This window comes from Eublepharis macularius, chromosome 7 (assembly GCF_028583425.1).
Source record: "Eublepharis macularius isolate TG4126 chromosome 7, MPM_Emac_v1.0, whole genome shotgun sequence".
Classification (NCBI taxonomy): Eukaryota; Metazoa; Chordata; class Lepidosauria; order Squamata; family Eublepharidae; genus Eublepharis; species Eublepharis macularius.
This window is the reverse complement of record NC_072796.1, coordinates 40,423,690-40,447,478: the sequence shown is the minus strand read 5'-3', so window position 1 is coordinate 40,447,478 and position 23,789 is coordinate 40,423,690. Positions and strand designations below refer to the sequence as shown.

Genomic DNA, 23,789 nt, shown 5'->3' with positions numbered 1-23,789 from the left:
TTGCTAGCTGCACTATGCCATGTACACCAGTACAGTCATATAAGATATGCACACACTATCTACTGGTAGAAGAGCCTCCCCATGCTAGATCATTCCTATTTAGAAGGGTACAGTCTATTCCACAGCCTATTCTATTGCTTCCGTCCAATTACTGTACAAAAGAACTGCGCTGACATACTGCCTCAGCCTTCACAAATCTGCTCCAAGCAACTTTAATCTTGTTAGCACTGAAGCTAGGGGCAAGGCAACAGACCAAGGACTAATTTTTCAAGTGCTAGGTCCTACCCAGACCAGTTCTGCCAGGGCACATGGCTGACCAACAGCATCACCACTGTCACTGTATCTCACAACATTTCACTGAAGGTGTTGTTCTATTTCCAGCTACAAGATTTAAAGGAGGATTTGCATCTTAGATGAGCACTTGTTTATAGAACTGACTAACCCTTTGTTAGTCTATTCAGATCGTAATTCACTTTTACAAGAATAAGTCTGAAAATGAAAACTTATAGTATATTAGAGGATGATGTAAACATTTTCCAATGAGAGGCAGAAGGCATTAACATTACTGTAGCAGCAGCAGTGTGAAAATTTTACTTGATTTGCCTGCCCATATGAAGTGGTACAAAGCATTTCGCATGTACATTCTCAGACAATCCACTGAGATTGCCTGGACGAGGAAATTCTGGTAACACTGTCAAATAGATTAACTTTAATACACTGTTAGTATGTGTAAAAGTATTATATTGCTCAAATAATTTTTTTTTATATTAGAGGTTCCAATCCTATGCACTCATTCACATGGATGGACACAAAGAAACAATTTATAATTTAGCACATTTCCTAAACTACCTGGAAGAAAGAAAGAGTGCCTTACCTAAAGAGAGATCCCTTTGTTTTCTTTTCATTCATCATTGTAATGCTGGATTTCTTAGAATATGAAAGTCCAAATTCAGAGTCATCAAAATCATCCCAGCTATCCATAGTCTTTAAGACAGTCTGACCCCATCGTCGCCGACCATTTTTCAGGCCCACTGCACCATGTGAAGGTGCTATGGCTGTTTGCTTCTGGATGGATTACAAAAAAAGTCTGTTACTTCTAGCACCATAATTATACCATGTTACACCATCAGATACCAAAAAGCATTTGGAAATATTTTCAATCTTGCAGATGTCTAGAAAGCAATAATGTTATAAATAATTGTCTAATTGCATTAATCATAGAAACAAAGTTTATCAAACAAGGAAGAGAAATTGAGAAGCACAGAAAAGAGAATTCTTGATCTGGGTAAGATGCTCCCCTCTCATCCCACCATGTCAGGCAAGTAAAAGTAATTAGACAGGATGGTATTTGCTTAGTTTGATTGAAACTTTCTAAATATTACAGTTAATCGTGGACTAGGGCAGGGGTGCACCTGGGGCGGGGGGGGGGGGGGGAAACCCTTGTATTTTTAAGATTTAAATTTCAGAAGAGCATAGATGCTGGTATTTGTGGGTATTCGAGCCTCTGATACCATTTCAAAAATTTTGGTTAATTCTGGATTTGAGTTTCTTGATTCCTTTTTGGAGACTTGCTGTGGGAAGTTGGTGTGGCTGTTTTTAAAAATCAAATGCCACCACAATTGCAGGGAACCTAGTGATGGTCATCTACTAAAGACCCTCCCAAATTTCAAGAAAATTGAACTAGGGAGTCCAATTTCTATGGACACCTAAACAAGGTGTCCCAAGCCATCGTATTTGTCTCCTTTGTTTCTGGTGGGGAGTAGGGATTCAAAGAAGCCAATAACCAAACACACAAGAACAACCACTGACCAAAAAGCCTCCAATGCAAACAAAACCCACAAGCCCAAGAAAACCAATGTCAACCCAGAGAACCCCAAGTCCAATGTAGCAAGCACAACAGACCCAATAGCCCTTGGTCACTGGTGCTCCTGTTCCTTCCCAATCAGGTAAACAAGAAACAACAGCAATACAGCATGCATGACATTTTAGGTGCTTTTGTGGAATCTATTTATACTTGTTTTAAATTGAAATACTCATCTCTCATTCTAATTATATTCATGTGGGGTTTTTTTCTTTCCAAGAGTGACAAGAGCATTTCTGGCACTGTATTTTTTGCACAAAAGTGCTCCCCCTAACATCTGGTCACATTGCCTGTGAAAGCTGCCTCCATCCCACCCTGCTGCTGCTTGGAAAATGTGTAAAATTGCAAGTGGGGGGGACCTTGGAGCTTTAAAATGCCAACCTTGAATAATTCCATGTATTTCTGGTTTGGTGTAGTGGTTAAGAGCGCGGGACTCTAATCTAGAGAGCTGAGTTTGATTCCCCACTCCTCCACTTGAAGCCAGCTGGGTGACCTTGGGCTAGTCACAGCTCTCTGGATCTCTCTCAGCCCCACCCACCTCACAGGGTGTTTGTTGTAGGGATAATAACAACATACTTTGTAAACTACTCTGAGTGGATGTTAAGTCATCCTGAAGGGTGGTATATAAATCTAATGTATTATTAATTATTGTTGTTATTGTTGTTATATTACATTATATTATATTATTTCTGGAATTCTTTGAGAATCAGTATCTAATGTTGGCAAGAATACTGAGTATCACCTGGATACTTAAGTATACCTCAAAAATACTGACAAGGTATTTTTCAGATATATATTCAGACCAGAAATATCCAAACACACATACCTAGTGCCAAGGTGCCTGCTAATACCCTTCCTGATGCCTGCTAAGTATTTTTAGAAAGTGGGTGGGATCAGATGGGGCTTTTTCCCAGCAGACCTTCTGCCATTAGAAAGCCGATTGTGCAGGGTTGTTGTTGTTTTTCAAGTTGCTTCAGCAGCCACTGCCACCAGAACACAAAGATCTTCACTGTGTGACAAGGCAGGCTGTGTATATGCAAGAAAATATTTTAAACAGTATGTTCATTTTGAAAGGCATCCTGTTAAACAGAGCTATTACAGTTATGCTTGGCCTAGGAGGTGGGGGGCCTAACATTATGTGGTTGGCTCCTCCTCCTATGGCACCTATTTTGTGGTTACACCCACCATCCTGTGCCAGAATTCCAAAGGTGCCCACAATCTTAAGAAGCTTCACCCCCTGACCCCAGATTAGGGACTACGAGAAGAGAATCTGGAGTGAAAGAATGGGTGTGCTTTTACTTTTCTGACTTTCACTTTGTTTCCTCAGCACTTATCTTCTCTAATACAGCATCCACTGAAAACAGCAGGGAAAATCATTTTAATGAGAAAGTGTGGCCCTCAAGAAAAGACAACTGGCTTTTCTTTAGGAAGGAGGCACAAGTCATGACAACTGAAACTAATGTATAAGTTTAGCTTCAATAGGGGCCTTCTCTACTACTAAGAAGCTATTTTGAACAATCTACAGTCTAGGGGATCTGGTATATGGATCTGCTTTCAGGAAAAAAGGTCTGGAACTGAAGTGACATCCAAGCAATGGAGGCCATCAGCCTTGGCTGTTTATCTTCTCCATTTGCTGAAAAGTGTTTGTATTAGCTCTCTCCCCTCTGTAAAACCACTGCAGCAACGCATTTTCAATCAACTTCCCTGTTAATTAAAGGTAGTGGGACCCCTTCCCCCATTCAAAATCCTCACTACTATGAATCTCACTGGGTGTCCGTGGTCCAGCTATTCTTTCAGCCTTCTCTACCCCACAGGCAAGAAGAATCATAGATGCTACTACGGGCTCCTTGGAGAAAGTACAGGATAATATTCAATACATTCTTAAGTTTTTTGCTTCAAGTCTTAATTTTCTGCTTTCTCTGGGGTTGCCATGTTTCACAAGGACTGATGGGAAGGCAATATGATGGTGAAGCCTACTCAACAGCTTTGCAACTTGACCCAACAAAATGATTTATATTTTGGGATAGTGTTTAATTCTGTGCTCAAATGGTCAAAGAACTTGCATTATAAAAGGAAATAATGTCACATCTGACACCCCATATATCACCATACAATTATATCTTCACAATCGTCTTTATAGAAACAGTAAAGAAATGTTAACTGTGTTTAAAGTTTGACTGTATCTTCTGCATTGCTCTTCATCTCCTTGGAGATGGGCACTGGGCACTGACTGGCCCATCTGAGCCTGGAAAACCATCACCATGTGAATTGTTGGGAAAGTGAAAGCTTTGTGCACAATGGAAACAGAACAGAAATACAGCAGAATGAAAGTGAAAAAGGGAGAGACTGAGAAATAGGGGTAGCCAAAAGAGCACAAAGAGAGAACTCCGTGGGCTGCAGAAACAAGAAGTGCTGGGAAGAGGAGACAAAAAACAGGAAGAAATAACAGAGAGATCTTAGAGATTTTTAGTTATTCACAGACAGGGAAAAGCAGGTTATAAGACACATAAAGAGGAAGACAGCAGAAAATAAGTTAAGAAAACACATTTAAAAGTACAAACAACTTGCTTTTCCATGGTTATGATATAGTCTTCTAGTCTTAAGAAATACGTAAACTCTCAGTGCCATCACCTGGATAGCCCAGGTGAGCCTGATCCCATCAGATCTCAGAAGCTAAGCAGAGTCGGCCTTGGTTAGTAATTGGATGGGAGACCACCAATGAAGATCAGGGTTGCAGAGGCAGGCACTGGCAAGCCACCTCTGGAGTCTCTTGCCCACCAGGGGTTGCCATAAGTCAGCTATGACTTGAGGGCACTCTCCTCCACCAGCGAACTCTCAACATGATTTGAATTGGGCTTGTGTAGCTATACCTTGACTGATTCACAGGTAAAGAGTATCTTGAAGACAACTTACTGGTGATGAAGTTTCATTGATGGCTGGAAAGAGTGGTTGCTGTTGCTTTGATGTTTGCTGGTTAGCAGAGTTCTGAAATTTGTCAGGTGCCTCTGGTGAAGACTGAGATTCTGGCTTTGATACAGATTCCAGCTTAGATGGAGATGGCTTTGGCTCTTTGGGTTGGACTGACTTAGAATGAGATTGTTTCTGCTCCAGATATTGTGGAGGTGGTCCTAGCACTTGGCCAACTAGGAAGTAGGAATATTTCAATGCCTGAAGGGAAAAAAGGCAGAACACTGGTAATAAACATTCCAATGCAGAATAAAATATCAAAACAAAAAGTACAGCAGTGAGATAAACCATTCAAAGGCAGACACTAATTCTTCTCCCCTGCCCGACCCAAGACGAGGATCCTGACGGCCAGCATGCCTCTTTGGGGAGATTACGCCACAAAGTCAAGTAAAATGGACCATTGGTTGCTCACTGTGAAGGATCCTTCTCCTCTGAGGAGAGGAGAATATCTTGACGGGTGATTCCAACCCTTGATTCAGGGAGGCAGGAACAAATTTTCTACTTCCTGTCTTCATAGTGGGAGTCACCCTTTCTTTCAGTTTTGGTAACTCTGAGAGGAGTTATAGTGTCATAATTATGAATATGACACTCTAGAATTGAATAACAAAGAAAACTTCGGGAGGGACAAGATGCCCTCCTTTTCCTCAAAGGAGACGGATCCTTCACAGTGAATATCCTATGCTCCATTTTCCTTCTGAAGCAAAGGACATCTTGAGGGGACCTCCCAGAGCAATGTCCTTATTTTCTGGGTGGGCCATTGTCATCTAGTCGTATGATATGTTGTAATACTCTTCTGTCAAATGCTACATCAGCTGAGTTGTAAATGTTAAGCTTATAGTGTTTAACAATGGTAGTACAGACACCCAAGTAGCTGCCTTGCAAATCTCTTAACTGTAGGATGTCTAGCAAATGCTGCGCTAGTTGCAGCACTTCATATTGAGTGAGAAGTAATCCTAGCTGGCATATCTAGCTTTTGAAATTTGTATGCTTCAATGATGCATGCCTTGAGGTTACTGCTAATGGCTGATTTAGACATCCTCGTTCCTTTACTCGGTGAGGATATGGAGATAAATAAGGAAGTAGTTTTCCAGATTTGCTCTGTTCTATAAATAAAAACATTTAGAGTAAACCTTATGTCTAGAGTATGCCACTTTTCTTCTATGGGATGAAAAGTATTTGGTCAACTGATAGTAGACATAATTCCAGTGATCTGTGGAAGGGAGAGACCACTTTTGGTATGAAGGTAGGCTCTGTTCTCAGAACCACTTTGTCCTTGTGTAAGATACATAGATCGAGCTAATTAACAGGGCACCCAGTTCCGATACACTTCTTGCAGATGTAACTGCGGTAAGGAACAAAGTCCTCAGCCACTTAAGAGGAGTTTCCTTGATAGGCTTGAAGGGGTGCCTGGTAAGAGCAGACAGAACTGTATGCAATTTCCAACTCAGAAATAGGTGAACCTGTGTTGGATTCTTCAGAGTATCACACTAGAGGGAGCTATGTATGTGAGGTGTCTGGACAGACTCAGACCCTGGCAGTGTGTCAGCACTGCTGTTAAGACTCTGACCTGGCATCTTAAGGTTGAGGCTCTGAGACCGCTTGCATGACCAACCTGTAGGAAGGATAGAATGGATCTGGTTTTGGATTTCATTACATTAACCTCTTTTTCTTCTGCATCTCCTGCAAAAACTTGCCATGACGCATTATATATCCTGTTAGTGGATTGTTTCCTAGAGGCCAGTAGCATGTCAGTTACTTCTTGAGAATAGCCTAACCGAGAGAGGTAGACCAGCTCACTCTCCATGCGGTTAAATGTAGCCATTCTGGGTATAGATGCCAAACTGGGCATCGCTGGAACATATCCGGAGATATTGGAAGCGTCAGTGGTGAAAGTGTTGACAGCTATTGAAGAGTGGAGAGTCGCAGGTGCTGGGGCCAGTAAGGTGCAACCACTATGATTTCTGCTTTTTTTTGTTTTCTGATCTTCCTGATTAGCTTCAGGAGAATCAGAGTGGTTGGAAGGCAAACAGCGGAACACGTGGCCACTGTGATGTTGATACATTGGTTACTTTGGCCTCGGGATGGAAGCACCTGGTGAAATATCTGTCCACTTAATTGATTAACATGCTGTCTGTTCTGATTAGAACATGTTCATCTAGTATTCACAGTTTGAAATGTAGTAGGGCTAGATAAATTGCCCAAAGCTTCAGTAGGTTGATAGAGGGGCTGGTCTCACTGCTGGACTATTGACCTTGCACCAGTGGATCTTCTAGTGTTCCTCCCCATCCGGACAAACTAGCATCCGTGGAAACCTGTTCCGTTAATGGAATGCAGTACTGCTTTCCTTGCAGAAGGCTAGTCATCCTTGCCCACCATATGAGGCTGCAGAGCCAGGCAATAGCAAATCACTTCCATTAGTCTCTTGCCATGGTTTCTGCTGTTGGTACTGCTGTCGTCCCTGATTGCAGTACTTGTAGTGCTGTTGCTGGTATTGCTGCTGAGGTGCTATAACTCCCATGAAGAGTGCCATTTGTCTATTATTTTTCATTTGCATGAGGGATTCACCAGTTCTCTCTTTTCAAAAGGGAAGTCCTCTATTTTGCAGTGTTTATCTGGGGTCAGAGCTGTAGATCTCAGCCAGGAGTGGCAGCGTAAGACAATAGCTGATGCTAAGGCCCTAGCAGCACAATTGGCTTCATGTTCTGCTTGTCATTTGCTGCTTGGCTAACCTAGCAGCCTCTCCCTGGAGTACTCTGACAAGAGATCTCTTATCTTCAGTTAAGTCCATTATATATGATGAAAGCCACTGCCAGAGGAACAAGTTGTAGGACCCCGTAATGCCCTGGTAGTTAGAAATCCTGAAATTTAAAGCTGCAAAGGAATAAATCTTCCTACCAAGTGAGTCCAATTCGTGCCCTTCCTTATCACTCGGTGATGAGTGGAGGCCGTACTTGTGTTTTGGTTGTTCCTCCTCTGTCACTAATGACGAAGGTGATTGAAAAGAAAAGCACAATCCTGCTTGGCTTCAGAGGGCCAAGCTAGGATTCCCTTTATAAGAAAGCGTCTCTTCTAGAGTTCCCTGTTGGGGGGGGGGGGGCTGGAGGAAGAGCCAGCAGGAGACCTGTCTCTTCCCTCAGCACTCTGACAAAAATTGGCACTTGCATAGTTTATGTAATTAAGTTTAGGAAGTCTAGGGAATAGCATCACATTACTCACAAGTAGACCATCATCAGCACTGGACCCTATTTGCTGCTCTCACTGGGTCCTGCAGCAATTGATTTGCTTTGGATGTGGGAAACCATTCCATAGGCATTTCCCAGTCTGTTGGCAAGGTTGCCAGCTTCGGCAAGGCCAAAAATGGCTGCCGTGGCTATCTAAGGTAGGATAGATAAAAAAGGTAAAGGTACTCTCCTGTGCAAGCACCGAGTCATTACTGACCCATGGGGGGATGTCGCATCATGATGTTTTCTTAGCAGACTTTTGTTACGGGGTGGTTTGCTATTGCCTTCCCCAGTCATCTACACTTTACTCTCAGGAAAATGGGTACTCATTTTACCAACCTCAGAAGGATGGATGGCCGAGTCAACCTTGAGCCAGCTCTCAGAACCTGGCTCCTGCCAGGATCGAACTCAGGCCATGAGCAGAGCTTGGGCTGCAGTACTGCAGTTTACCACTCTGCGCCACGGGGCTTCTTAAGCTAGCTATTTTTTTCATAGTCTGTCTAAGTACGTTTAGGAATTCCTGGGGCACTACCGCGGGTCCCGATCCCATTGCATTATTCACGAATAGCCCTCCTTTGTTCGCCATGGGCTCTGGAGGCATGGATGACTGTAGAATCTCAGATCAGCTTGGCTGCCCTGCACTGCCTCCCACTCTCCATTCAGGGAGGCAGAACAAGTTTTCTACTTCCTGTCTTCCTAGTGGGAGTCACCCTTTCTTTCAGTTTAATTCCTGCCTCGACAGGGAGAGCAGCTTTGTCCGAGTGCTGCCTTGCCTTTCAACTATTTTCCTTCCTTTCCTTCACTTCTACTTTCCAGAACCTGATTCTTGCCATGTTTACTCCTTTCTACTCTATCACCTCACTATTCTCTTTCTTCCCATGAGTCTGCTAGAAGGCTTGCAGGGGAAGTTTTCTCCTTCATTCCTTCAGCCACGGTTACCATTTTGTGGCAAGACAAGAGTCGTAGGCTAGCAGAACATGCTCTTCTATCATGAAAGGACGGAAAATTGGGGGGAAATTGATGGATTCTTCTCCGAAGGAGAGTTGGAAGCCCCCCTCACCACCGTTTCCTGGCAACAATCCCCGAGACACTGGGGCATACCGCAAGGAAGCCGCAGCTGTGGCCACTCCTATTGCGAAGAGACCGGAAGCACAAAAGGCGCATACGTACCTGACTTGCTGCAGGCCGTTTCCTTGGATCCCAGTTCAGCATTTCATTCAAAAGCTTGATTGCCTCATTGCTGGCATTTGGAATTAGAGTCTTTAAGTTTATGGCGACACACTGAGGGAAGTGGAAGTTCATTACAGCAGCAAGTTGGTACCCCTCTGGCCAATCACTCTGTTAGAAGACATACACAAAGTAATCTTGAAAGCAAAATGTAGACACCACATTGTAGACATTCTATCAGCAGCAATAGGGAACTACACAAGCCTGTCTCCATGTAGAAAACATCACTGAAAGGATAGATGCCTATTCAGCACCCTCACCCCATGCTGATCACTATGGAAAGATCATCAAATACTTTTAAAATTCACTTTTACACCTCCCCCCCCATAGTTCCTACAATGATCTGCTGCACTCTTCAATAGAAGAATTAACCTTATTACAGCTCTCTGATACTTTCTTAGTGCCACTCTAGTGCAACATCAGGGCAAAACTGGTATCTGCAATTGCTGACAGAAGCCCAACAACAGCCAAAACTCATGAAAGAGTTAAAGAGTTAAAGTATCTAGAATTTTACTTCCACTTTAGAAAAAAATGACTACCAGAAGAAAATACTCATTCACACAATGCATAAGTAAACTTGCAGAATTCGTTGCTACAAGGCATAGTAATGGCTGCTGGCTTTAAAAAAGATTAAGCAATTCATAGAGGACAGACTCAATGGCTATTAGCCAGGATGGTTAATCAGAATATTTATGCTTGTAGGCAACACCTCTCAGTACCAGTTGCTGGGGGCTTCCATGCCCAGTTTCTATCTGGTTAGCCATTATGGAAAGAGGATGCTGAAACAGATGGACGGTCCTTTGCTCAAGTAAGGCTGTTCCTACACAAGCCAGCAGACAGGTATTTCAGGACTGCAGAACCGCAGTACACTGTACACAGTGGTCTATAAATGCAATCCGTTCTTTGGTGAAAACCTCTGCAAGACCAGGTTTCTTAGTGCTCAAAGGTGAGACCCTGTTAGCCAGTCATACTAACTAAACACCTATTCTTCATGCAAGCAAATGGAAACCCATTTATGCAGTCATAACAGAAAGACAATACACTAAACAAGAACAGACCATCACTTACTCATACCTCAAGTAAAACATCATTAGAACAAAGCAGCAGTATAGCTCATTTCTTTTCATATCAGGTTGGGATCAAGTGGCAGTGGGCATGGAGTCACTACACAAATTACGTAGAGATCAAAAGTTATCTGGCCAAAGAAACTCCATCCCACACAGTTCACAGACTTAGGGAATAGAGGGAGCTGCCTCAGCACCCAAACCTCTTAGTCACTGTAGCAAAGTGGTTATCTTCTCCACACTGTGACACTGAGAGATCTCTGTCTTTTGGTGCTACACCTCTGAAGATGCCAGTCACAGCTGCTGGCGAAACGTCAGGAACTACAAGGCCAAGACCACGGCTATACAGCCCGGAAAATCCACAACAACCATCGTTCTCCGGCCGTGAAAGCCTTCAACAATATAAAGTGGTTAGTGTTGGGCAAGGATCTGGAAGACTCCAGTTTGGATCCCATTCTGCTATGAAAGCTTGTTGGGTAACATTGGGTTAGTTTGTTCAGCCTAACCTATCTTACAGAGCTGCTGTTGTTAGGATAAAATGAACAAGAGACAGTGATGTCATAAACTGTTTTGACCCTTCATTGGGGAGGGAACACAGGGTATGAATGAATGAAAGTCTTATTTCAAGCAATCATAACATTATATATACACAAACAGCCTACCTTCTTTGGGGTTCCTAACACTTGGCAAATTTTGAAAATTTCATCTATTTCGCTTGTTCCTGGAAATAGGGGCCTTAATGTATATAGTTCAGCCATTATACTGCCAACAGCCCATATATCAATAGGGGAACTATACACAGAAGATCTCAATAAAACCTCAGGTGCACGATACCTAGGATGGTAGATAGAAGCAAGTAAATACATTTGTAAGCAGATACAAAAGGCATGTGAAGTTCCTTTTGAGCCAGTTTGGTGTAGTGGTTAAGAGCAGCAGGACTCTAATCTGCAGAGCTGGGTTTGATTCCCCACTCCTCTGCCTGAAGCCAGCTGGGTGACCTTGGGTCAATCACAGCTCTCTCAGAGTTCTCTCAGCCCCATCCACCTCACAGGGTGATTTTCGTGAGGATAGTAACATGCTTTGTGAACTGCTCTGAGTGGGCATTAAGTTGTCCAGAAGGGCAGCACCTAAATCAAATGCTGTTGTTGTTGTTGAATAATAAACTTACCACCTGGTAGAAACGTAATCTGTATATGGAGGCCGAGATCTTAGCTCTCTAGCCAATCCAAAATCAGCTATTTTAATAAGTTCTGGACCCATACAAAGAAGGTTTTCAGGTTTCATATCTCGATGAAAATAACCTGTCAATGTAAATACAGATGAGAGAAAAATAATAAAGAAAACATTTGATTATGGTACCAACAGTTACATGAAACAGGGAACTTGGTTTCACAAGTCTACTGAAAAATAAAAAGATCCTCTCTCTCGACTTTTGAGGCTGGCATAGACTTTAAAGAATAAGACTGAATGGCTAAAATCTTGGGCTGTTAATCAGAACTCTGGGGTGGGGGACTTTTTTTTAAAAAAGAATACTTACTGTAAAAAGAAAAAAAATACACAAATGAACAGCTTACAGCAAGAAGTCTCACACTGAAAACCAAGCATTTCTTAACAATATTTCTAAATAGGATACCAAAAAAAGAATCTCCCTCAGCCACAGTTTAAGTATATTTGTATGATAATGAATTTGGGCATGCGTCTCTTTCAGATGACGGTATAAAACAAGTCAGTTTTATTCCCCACTCAGTCCATTGGCCTGACATAATAAAAATTAGACCTTTTCCAAATACAAATATACCACTGTTATTTTCCATCTTTACACAGAGAAAGAAATATAACAAGAGACCTACCATGTTTATGGATAAAAGCTAGCCCTTGCAATATCTGATACATAATGTTTCTGATGACAGACTCTGGGAATAACTTATTTCTGCAAAGAAACAAATGACAGTAATAGATTTTAATACAAATTAAGGCTCTGTGTGTTAAGAAAGCAATTTTCCCCAAAAGCATACAAGGGCATAACTTGATACCTTGATTTTGACAACAAAAAATGGTAATATTTATTGGTTTTCTTTTTTGTCATTGTTTGGTCTTCCCACATGTAATAAAAATCACCCAGTGAACAAAGATCATGGCTTCCTGTGCTATCACACCAGGCATTTATACATTGGTACAACATTTGAATAGGACATAAGCGCATAAAAACCAGTCTGCAAGGACCTGAGCAGCTCAACCAATATCCTATGTGTAGTCTGGGAATCAATCAAGCAATGAAGACCAATGCACATTTGGATTTTATACACCCTATTCAAACATGATATGCATGTCCAACAGGAGCAGAATACACACAAACTCAACAGGCAGGCAGGCAGTCACAAATTCACACAGCAAGAAACTGGAAATCACCTGAACACACACTATAATTCTGATGAACAGATAAATAATTTGAAATCCACTGGACCAACAAGAACAGCTCAATTCTCAACAGAACTGCTATGGATGAAGAGTAAGCCAGTTTCTTTCATATGCTAAGCCCAAGTTTGAACAATTTTAATTTATGTCTTCTGTTCAAAGGCACTTAATGCAAAGTACAGAACATTGTGGAAGAGTTCAAATTATCAAATAAACTCTATAAACTCAAGAGCCTTTTATGCCATAGGATGATTCATTGCACCATGAGAAAGTGTCACTGTTAGCTGAACACACTGGTATGATATAACCCTAGGTTATATTAACTTTCAAAAAGAAACATACCTGTCCTTCATTAACTGATAAAGATTTTCTTTCATATATTCAAACACAAAATAAAGATGGTCATTTTCTCGGATAACTTCTTTCAGCTTTATCACGTTTACGTGATTCAGTTTCTTCAGTGACTGCAATACACCCAAGAGGATTATTTTGAAGCTTGCTGTGGTTCTCTAACAATCTAAAATGAGTTACTTTCTAGGAAAGTGTAACTGTATGAAGAAGTCAGTGACAACAACAAATATCTGAGCTAGATTCAGCTCTGCGTTTGAGCAAAACTGAGGCCTCTCTGTCTGGATGTCCTCTCCTAAACAAATACCAATCTCCTTTACTGATTAGATCACAACCCAAAGTTAAAGCTGACATGGTAGCCATGTTAGTTTATGTGGTCCAAAGATCCAAATGAACGTCATAATTTCTGGCAGTTGGGTGGGGGTGTCTTTGCAGCCTTTCAGGATGTATAAGCAGCTCTGTTTCCAGTACTGAGTCCCTATAAGTGATTAAGTATCAGACAACTCAATTTTCTTGTTGATTTGTTTTCTATCAAACTGGATATACTTCTGAGTTCAACAAAGGAGGATGGGGCAATCAATGAGAGTAGCAGACAATCTTAATTCCTACCAGACTCTGAAAGCCAGATGAAAGGAGCCATTTATGAAAAAAATATAACCTGCTGTTATATAAACTTGATTGTGGACTTCTGGTCAGTAACAAGCTTTTTCTGGACCCAACCCGAGATAGAAGAGCTGAGACTTCCCACAAGTTCTTAAACATGCCATACTGAAGAAAGGTTTAAGCCTTTCCGTTCATGTTCTGTCAGAAATCATGAGGTGCTAGCAACCCTAGTATGGAAAGAAAAAAGAAATGGGGCTAACAGCTCCTGGGCAGAAGGTTCTACTGAAAATCCCTACCTTCCCCTGACCAAAACTGCAGTCCCACGCACCTACTTTTTAACCTTAAAATATACAAATTGGGACATCCAATCTAGTTGTGCTAGTTGTTACAGGAGTACTGTAACTGCCAGGAGTACTGCCAGGAGTACTGTAACAACTCAGTGAGGGATGAAGCACTAGTTTTTCCAACTTTCCTAGTGGCATCACTCCCTACACATTCCACTTTGATAAATGAGGGCACCCTTAGAAGACCCAGAATTTGAGGCCCCCACTGCTGACATAAGAGTAACATTGCAAACAGTGAAAGCAACTCAAAACACTGGATCCAAGGAGAATAGCAACTATGAATCTCCAAGGGCGGGGGATATCCTGTATCAAGAAAAAAGCCAAACCACCATACCTAAACACTTAAGTTAAAATTAGCTTACTTACTCCTTACTGTTAACAGATCACCTAGTGTTTTAATTTCTAATTTTTACAATGCAAACCACCTTGCAGACGGAAAGGATATAAGTTTAACAGAAAACAAAAATCTTTTTTAAAAATCCACAGTAGCTATACAGGCAACTATCGCACTAGGGGGAGGCAGAGCAGTTCGCCTTTGCCTCTTTTGCCTTTATCTAAAACTCTCTCTAAGCAAACAGCTCAGAATATAATAAAACTGATCCTGCTTTCTCCCATTTCAAACTGCAGATGGGAGACTATGTGAGAGAATATTCCTACCATTTACAAGATAATTCCTTATACAGAGAAAATGAGATGTCAGGGGGTGAAAGGCTCAAGTCTACCTTCTTCCAAGACATGCTAGTTGCCTACATATAGATACTACTTTGCTTGTGATAGAACACTCACAGACATAAAATGTGGCATATATATACACTAGCAACCATCATTTGTGCAATCATGTTGCTTGGCAATTGTATCAATGTGCTCATGGACACTGCTCAGTCTGTTTCTTTTAAAAGGGATGGTGAAGGGGCAACATCTCATGTGGCCAGTTATCCTGGCACATGTTCAACATTTATGTAGTTTCACATGGATAACCATGTTAGTTTGTAGTAGAACAATATTCAGGTCCAGTAGAACCTTAAAGATCAAAAAAAAAATTCCAGGGTACAAGCTTTCATGAATCAAGTTCCTATAAGCATTACCTTGACTTCTCTCAAATTCATACATTCATCCCAAGAATAGAACTTTCTTTTCATTCTGAAATAAAAATCACAGATAATTTAGTAGCACAGGTGAAAACAAAAGGAAACAGAAGTAGATGATACCTAACTGAAATATGATCAATCTTCTAATCTGTTCTGGTAAATAACAAGATAAATTACTAAATCTGTAATCTTGATAAAAAGTTTGGATATGTAATGCACATCAGTACAAAGAATCTTCAATGAAAGTAGAGTGCAACATACAGCCATAATAGCCTTTTCCCTCCACGTTGTCTAACTTACAAGAATCTGAGGCTCGTAATGCTGCAGTAGCCATTGGCAGCCCAGCCCACTGACTCATCTTGCAAGATGAGTCAATGGTAGGGTCCCATCCCCCTGCTCGGGGCGGGGGATCCCCCCGATCCCACCCACCCCCGCGCCCACTTACCTGACCGGTGGGGGGGGTGCGCACTCCCTGGGGCACCCCCTCACCAGGTGGCATGGCATGCATCTGAGTGCGGGGTGCGCTCCTGCACCGTGAGAGCAGGCCGCGCGCCACTGGGTGTGGGGCGTGCTCCCACGCCGCAAGAGTGGGCAGCGGTGGCAGAGAGAAAACAGGCGGCAGTTGCAAGAGCACGCTGCTCTCATCATCGCCACTCTGGCCGCCATGCTCACTCGCATGCGCCACAGCCGCCGCCGTCCCTGTGCGGCCGCCGTCGGCCGGGACAAGGGGCACAGCAGTGGCAGCAGTGAGAGAGCGAGCGGCAGTGGCCACAGCCTGCTCTGTCTCTCTCATCGCCACCACTGCCACGCCCCTTTGTCCCTGCCAGTGCCAGCTACACAGGGATGGCAGTAGCCACAGCGAGAAAGCAGGCCGTGGCCACTGCAGCTCACTCTCTCGCCGTGGCCACTGCTGCCCCTGTGCTGCCCACGCCAGCAGGGACAAGGGGTGCCACGGCAGTGGCAGCAGCGGCAAGAGAGAGCTGACCACTCTTTCTGCCCTCCCCGGCGCACGTGACATCATCACATGGGCGCCTTTGACCCTGCATGATGATGTCACTCCTGGAAGTGACGTCATCATGCACACCAGGAGCGCGTGCACGTTCACGACAGCGAGAGGACCAAGGAGGTAGGACCCGGCGTCCCAGTCTCCCACTGGGAGACTTGAGGGACCTGGCAACCCTAGTCAATGGCCTCTGATTGCATGCATTTTGAGTATTGCCAGGAGTAACAAGAAAGGGAAAAGGCAGATGTACTACACTAGAATTATCTTTCAAGACACAATTAAAAAGCATGAAGAGTTAGTGTCACATACCTTTTGATAGCCACAAGCTCCCCTGATTCATTGTTCTTTCCCATCAACACACTGCCATAAGTTCCATCTCCAAGTTGTTTCATAGTCGTGTAACGATTCATTTTGCAAAGTCAGGTTACCTGATCCTCAAAAATGATGAAATCCTCTTTTCAGGTATGGACTTCCAGAATGTTGCTGTTACATGAGTGATCTGTCATAGCAGTTGCTCAAGTCATCATCAGTCTTCTTTTCTAGTATTATAGCCACTTCATCCAGAAATAATGTAGTACTGAAGAGAATGATGCTGCCATTCTTAAAAACATCCATAACAACAAAATATATCTTTAACTATTAAATGGAATGTAAATCATATAAGTTTATATTATCAAATTGCTTACCTTTACCTTTAAATCATATAGTAGCAATTTGGTAACACAAATCTAGTTCTACATTGTGTAATATGTCATGTCAACTTGCTTTCATTCTTGTTTTTAGTCTTGTATTAGATTTCTGCTTGTTTTCGAATTTCTGCCATCCTTACACTACTGTATTCTTTATTAAATGTTTACTGTATGTCCCAGATGTTGATTATGTTGATCTATACTGTTTAATTAATTTATTTATTCATAACATTTCAATGTCACCTTTATACACAAACAGGATTCTCAAAGTAGTGAACATCAAATGTTAAAACATCTCAACTTTAAAAATATTTAAAATGAGGTATAAATACAATAATCCAATAAAACATATAAACAGATGTAACATCAAAAACCAAGATAGAGGCCCATAACAGTTACTGCAGGTATGCCAAACAGAACAAAGAAGTCTTCACACACCAGTGGAAGACAACAACAGATGGAGACAGATATATCTCCCTGGGGAGGGAGTTTCAGGGTTTTGGTGCCACAACTAAGAAGGCCCTTTCTCAGGTTGCCACACATCTGTCTCTACTTTGAGTCTCAGTGAGAAAGATGAACTATAAATAGCACAGACAAATAGACAGACATGCTTACAAAGTATATCTACTTAAACCCGTTATATTGCAAAGGGATATCCAAGGTTGTTGTTGTTGTTGTTGTTGTTAATAACAGTAATAATAATATATTCAATTTCTAGCCCACCCTCCCTGCAAGTAGGCTCAGGGCAGGTTACAACAATATAGTAATACAGAATAAAACCATTCAAATACATTTAAAATCCTAGGATGGCAGCTCCCCCCATCCTCCCAGCCATAATACAAACGAAGGGGAGAGGGTGTACGCACTGATGCCAATACTGTGACTTCTCATGGTGGGGGGAGGAGGACGGTTAGTTTTCATATGAACCATAATCCTTGTATGGTACAAATGGGACCATGAACATCTAATCATCTGTTAGAATTCAGTACAGTGAACTGGGATAAAACAGGGTTAACATACCTGTAACTTATGTTCATCGAGTTCTTCTGTGCTGACACACATGGGGACTGCGCAGGCGCAGGCCAGCCGCCGGAGAATTTTCTAGAGCTTCCATGGCTCCGAAGGGGCCGTTTGTCGCGCGCCTCAGCGACCGTTTTCCCGCCCAAGCGGTCACGTGCTCCTCCAGCGACCAACGGCCCCTTCCCTCAGTTCTCCTTTGCCGCCGCTTGACCAACACACTTAGCCGTAACACCTTAAAACACATCAAATCCCGTTACAGCCACCACATCATTGTGCATTGGAATTCACAGCGGGGTAGGAGGGAGGGTTGTGTGTCAGCACAGAAGAACTCGATGAACATAAGTTACAGGTATGTTAACCCTGTTTTCATCTTCGTTCTTCTGTGCCTCCACACATGGGAGTGTACCAAGCTTCACACAATAAGGAAGGTGGGGTGAAGTCCAACACAATTTTATTGAACAAACAAGAACAACAACAAATAGATATGCATATATACATCTATGTAAACTGTGCAGTGATACATCAGTACTCAATATTTACACATATATACACCCAAATATACATATATACACTCTTTCACTCAAGGGTACCTAGCAGGTACGCCAAGAAAAGCTTTCCAAGACTCCCTCAGGAAAAAAGGGAGTGTAGGACAGCCTTGGCCACAGATACATCCTGCTCCGCATTGACATCAATGGCGTAATGCCTGACAAAGGTGTCTGCAGAGGACCATGTGGCTGCTTTACAAATGTTAACCAGGGGCACCCCCCTGAGGAGTGCCGAAGAGGACGCTTGGGACCGCGTGGAGTGGGCTCTAACATGAAGCGGGCAAGCTACCCCTGCCAGGGAATAGGCCCTGCTAATGGCCGTCACAATCCACCTAGACAGGGTCTGTGAGGAAGCCCTGTTACCCTTGTCCTTGGCCCCAAAGCATACAAACAGGTGAGGACTGGAGCGGAATCCCTTCGTCCTATCCAGGTAATAGGCTATGGCCCTCTTCAAGTCTAAGGAATGGAAGGCCTTCTCCCCTTTAGAGGAAGGGTGAGGAAAAAATGCAGGCAATGAAATATCCTGTGAGAGGTGGAAAGCAGACACCACCTTGGGCAGAAAACCGAGGCAGGGACGCAGGACCACCTTGTTGGGATGAAATACAAGAAAGGGAGGGTCAGACCGCAGTGCAGACAGCTCACTGACCCTTCTGGCCGATGTCACAGCCACCAAGAATGCCACCTTGTAAGATAGCATATCCAAGGGGCAGGTAGCCATAGGTTCAAATGGAGGCAACATGAGACGTGAGAGTACCAGGGACAGCGACCACTGAGGCACTGGCACCGACACAGGTGGGTAAAGATTGTACATGCCCTTAAGGAACTGGCGGGATTGTGGGTGAGAAAACACTGTAGCACCCTCAACTCGGGTGTGAGCAGCTGATATCGCTGCCAGGTGGACCTTGAGGGAGGAAACCTTCAAGCCCAGGCCATGCAAGTGGCACAAATACTCGAATACAACCCCCAAGGGACTGCTGTCAGGCACCACTCCTTTAGCAAGTGCCCAAAGTTCAAACCTGCGCCACTTGGCCGCATAAGCGCGCCTAGTGGATGGCCGACGAGCATTCAGGAGGACTCTCTGTACCTCGTCAGTAAAGCCTACAGGGGAGGAACGATCCGCCAAGCCGTCAGGTGCAGCTTCCTGGGATCGTGGTGGACTAGGCTCCCGTTCAGGAGAAGGTCCTGCCGAGGGGGCAGACTGACGTATGTCCGTTGGGACATCTGCAGGAGCTTCGGGAACCAAACCTGCCGTGGCCAAAAGGGGGCCACCAGGATGCAGTCCGTCCCGTCCTCCTCTATCTTGCACAGGACCCTGGGAATCAAGGGGAATGGAGGAAACATGTAGTGCAAGCCCTGCGTCCACGTAAACTGGAAGGCATCCCCAATAGAGAGGGGGTCGCTCCCTGCCCTGGAACAGAACGTGTGGGCCTTGGTGGTTGCCGCAGTGGCGAACACGTCTATCACCGGATGACCCCACATCTGAAAGATCGGCCCAATGCACTCTACGTTCAGTTCCCACTCGTGGTCCAGCAAAGGGACCCTGCTGAGGGCATCCGCTCGGGCATTGTCTGACCCAGCCACGTGTATCGCACGGAGCGACACGCCGTTCCTGATAGCCCACTGCCAAGTGAGCGTGGCTTCCCGGCACAGGGCCATGGACACTGTGCCCCCCTGCTGATTCACGTAGTACATGGCAGTCGTGTTGTCCGTCTGCACCAACACCTGACGATTTCTCAGCAGTGCTGTAAGGGACACAAGTGCGAAACGAATGGCTCTTAGTTCCAGCACATTGATATGGAGGGTCTTTTCCCTCTCAGACCAGACATCTTGCACAGACACATCACCACAGTAAGCCCCCCATCCCAACAGAGAGGCATCAGTGGTAACCGTGACGTCATGGTGCTGATACCCAAAGGGGGTCCCTTTAAACAAGTTGTCATCAGACAGCCACCAGTCCAAGGAGGAGAGGATGACCCTCGGGATAGAGAATTTGAGGGACGGAGGGTGCAGCAGAGCATCGTACCTCCGCACAAACCAGTTCTGGAGAGGGCGCATACGCAGCCTAGCAAAGGGCACTACAGAGGTGGCCGCTGCCATATGCCCTAGTAAGCACTGGATAGTGCGCACGGACTGGAAACGGTTCCTTTTAAACATGGACACCAGACCCCTTAGGGACCGAGCCCTTTCCAAGGGGAGCAGAGCCTTACCCTCCACAGAGTCTAATAGTGCACCAATGTAGGACACCTTGCAGGTGGGCACTAGTTTGGATTTTTCAAAGTTCACCAAGAGCCCCAGGCGTTGACAAGTGCTAAGCACTAAGCCTATGTCCTGCACCAGCCTAGACTCTGAATTAGCCACGATGAGCCAGTCATCGAGGTACGGAAAAATGGTACAACCCTCTTCCCTAAGGAAGGAGACCACAGGGGCCACACATTTAGTGAACACTCGTGGGGCAGTGGATAGGCCAAAGGGAAGCACCTTATACCGGAAAACCCTTTGCCGGTAAACGAAGCTCAGGTATTTCCTGTGCTCCTCCCGTATCCCCACGTGAAAATATGCGTCCTTCAAGTCAAGGACCGCAAACCAATCCCCGTGTTTGACCAAGGCGATCACAGCCGCCAACGTAACCATCTTGAACTTGGTCACCTTGAGGAAGGCATTAAGGCCCCTCAGATCTAAAATGGGACGTAAGCCCCCATCCTTCTTGGGGACCAGGAAGAACCTAGAGAAGAACCCCTTTACAGAGTCCTCATAGGGCAATTCTTCCACAGCACCCTTGGCCAAGAGCGACACGATCTCCGCATCCAGCTCGGCCATAGTGTTATTGACAGCTGTCAGGGGTGAACTGCATCTAGGCAGCTCAACGAACTCCAGCCCGTATCCCAGCTCAACAATCGTTAAGACCCATGAGTCAGATGTTATTGACTCCCACTCAGAGAGGAGTGGACTCAGTCTGTCCGAGAAGTTCGGGGATACGGCTGGCGCGACCCGTCAGTACTGCCTCCCGGCGCCCTGCTGATCTCTCTGCTGGGCCGGTTGCTGTGACGGACGAGGCTTGAAGGGCCTACGCCTCCTCTGCTGCTGTGCGGGAGGGTAAGGCCGCTGCTGGTAGGCAGGATACTGGTGGTAGCCCGGCCGCTGTTGCTGGTATCTGCCCTGGAAATGGTAAGGGCCGGACCGGGGAGCGTACCGTGGCCTGGAGGTGGGCTTGTCCGCAGGAGCCAGCCCCAAGGACCGCGCCGTCTGCCTATCTTCTTTCTTCTTTTTCAGGGTCTCGTTGGTGGACTTGGAGAACAGCGAGTCCCCCTCAAAGGGCATGCTCTCCACCCTGGAACGCACCTCCTGGGAAAGGGCAGTAGAACGCAACCAGGAATGGCGCCTGAGGACCACCGCCGAAGCCATCCCTCTAGCAGCAGTGTCAGCAGCGTGGCTCCCAGCATTCATTTGCTGTTTAGACAGCCTGACAGCCTCCGTTTGCAGCAGGGACACCACAGCCTTCTGCTCAGGTGGGAGGTCCCGGGTATAGGATGCCAACTTCTCATCCTGCCATGATGGTCTGGTAATTGGCAATCCTCAGACCTAGCGAAGCGACAATGTACTGGCGCCTGCCCATGGCATCAAGCTTCCTGCCTTCCTTATCGGCAGGCACCGAGGAGTGACCCGACCGTCGGGGGTTGAATTCCTCCGTGACCAAAGAGGAAGGTGGAGGGTGCTTCACCAACGCCGGCCAGGTGCCCTGCTTGATCTTATAAAGCTGCTCGATTCTCTTAGATGTTGGAGGCTGGTCACAGGGCACCTTCCACACCCTCTCCACGATCTCCTCAATACCCTCGAGCATGGGGAAGCCAATGGACGCCGGGTTGTCACCGTATATCCGCTTGAGGAGTTTGTCTTTGGTCTGTGGGGTTGCCGAGGAGATGTCCATCTCGAGGGCCTGGGCCATCCTCGCCATCTGGTCGGCGTAGATGCGGAGGTCCTCGTACGGCGAGCCCGTAGATGGCACCAGATCATCAGCCGGCGATGGTTCAGACCAGGACTCCGACTGGTAATCGGCCAGGCTCTCCACTTCTCCTTCCTCGGACCCGAGCTGGGAGTCCTCACCCTGGACTGGAGGGGGAAGCCACGTTCGCCTCGACGTCGATGGCCCCGGTTCCGACTCGGAGAAACCGGCAGGTGCCCCTTCCCACTGGCAATGGTATGGCGAGGGAAGGTAGGAGGCTTGACGATGTCGGGACGCAGTGGATCGGGCGGATCGAATGCTGTCCCCGGACCGACGTCGCTCACGACCGACAGCAGGCGGAGACGGACGGGCAGGAGATGGACGGCCCCGATGAGGAGACGGGCTCGGTTCCGATCTCGGCGACCGAAGGGCAGGAGAAGGTCGACTCCAACGGCGCGGGCTCGGCTCCGGCCCCGAAGAAAACTCCGCCGGCACCGTCTCGAAGGCCATCGGATCCGGGAACGGCACGGAGAGTTCCTCTGGTTCGGGGGAACCCAGATGAGGGGAAGGCGTGTGAGGAAGCACGATGACTTCCTCCTGAGGAGCGAGATGCGGCGACCGATGATGTTTGGTCTTCTTCTTCTTTTTTGCCGGTTCCGAAGAAGACCTCGGAACCGACGCGCTCCTCGCCTTCGAAGGGGACCTCCGCTTTGACCTCTTAATCGGGATCGAACCGGTCGTCGGTTCCGACCGGGGACTCGGCACCAGGATCCTCGGTTCCGAAGCCGGTCTCGGATCCGACCTGGTGGATGACGCGCTCCGGGGCGGCCGCGCCGGACCCTGCGCTGGAGAGGCCGCTCTCGACGCCGAGGCACTCGGGGGACGCGGTTTCGATCCCGACCTCGCGGAGGCCACTGAGCCAGCTCTGGATTGCCTTCCGGCAGAGGGGCTAGGGCCGGCCTTGGGTGGAGGTAATGGAGTGCCCTCCGACATAACCGACTGCCACAACGAAGAGTTTAGTCGGGCCCTGCGATCCTGCCGGGCCTTGTTGGTGAAGCCCTGGCAGATCTCGCAGGCCGACACGTTGTGGGTCTCCCCCAAACAAAAGAGGCACAGCTCATGGCCATCGGTTTTGGCCATCTTAGTGTGGCATTGAAGACAATGCTTGAAGAGAGCCGTTGAGGCCATCTTCAGGGGCAAGCGAGAGAAGGGTCAAAACAGTCCGAGTCGTATTACCGAGTCCACGTCAAAGTCCAGAGGGAGATCCGAAGAATAGTCGAGGTCCGAAGTCCGAAGTCAAGAAGCCAGGATCAATCAGTCAGAAAAGCACGAAGCACAAGCACAGAGCGCGAAGCTCAAACGTTCTCTCCAAGCGGCGGCAAGAAGAGAACTGAGGGAAGGGGGCGTTGGTCGCTGGAGGAGCACGTGACCGTTTGGGCGGGAAAACGGTCGCT

The 23,789-nt window shown here is 45.8% G+C and overlaps 1 protein-coding gene across 4 annotated transcripts in view; it reads right to left on the bottom strand.

Annotated features, from left to right (window-relative positions):
- MAK (male germ cell associated kinase) overlaps nucleotides 1-23,789 on the bottom strand; it is a 54,289-nt gene that overhangs the window by 17,913 nt on the left and 12,587 nt on the right. For all 4 annotated transcript variants that reach the window (XM_054984477.1, XM_054984479.1, XM_054984478.1 and 1 more), the window contains exons 2-10: nucleotides 16,451-16,741; nucleotides 15,136-15,190; nucleotides 13,098-13,219; nucleotides 12,191-12,270; nucleotides 11,509-11,641; nucleotides 11,003-11,174; nucleotides 9,220-9,387; nucleotides 4,775-5,029; nucleotides 875-1,065 (exon numbers count right to left, since the gene is read on the bottom strand). In XM_054984477.1, the coding sequence (XP_054840452.1) occupies nucleotides 875-1,065; nucleotides 4,775-5,029; nucleotides 9,220-9,387; nucleotides 11,003-11,174; nucleotides 11,509-11,641; nucleotides 12,191-12,270; nucleotides 13,098-13,219; nucleotides 15,136-15,190; nucleotides 16,451-16,551 (1,277 nt within the window). In that variant the 5' untranslated portion in view covers nucleotides 16,552-16,741. The remainder of the gene's footprint in view (nucleotides 1-874; nucleotides 1,066-4,774; nucleotides 5,030-9,219; nucleotides 9,388-11,002; nucleotides 11,175-11,508; nucleotides 11,642-12,190; nucleotides 12,271-13,097; nucleotides 13,220-15,135; nucleotides 15,191-16,450; nucleotides 16,742-23,789) is intronic.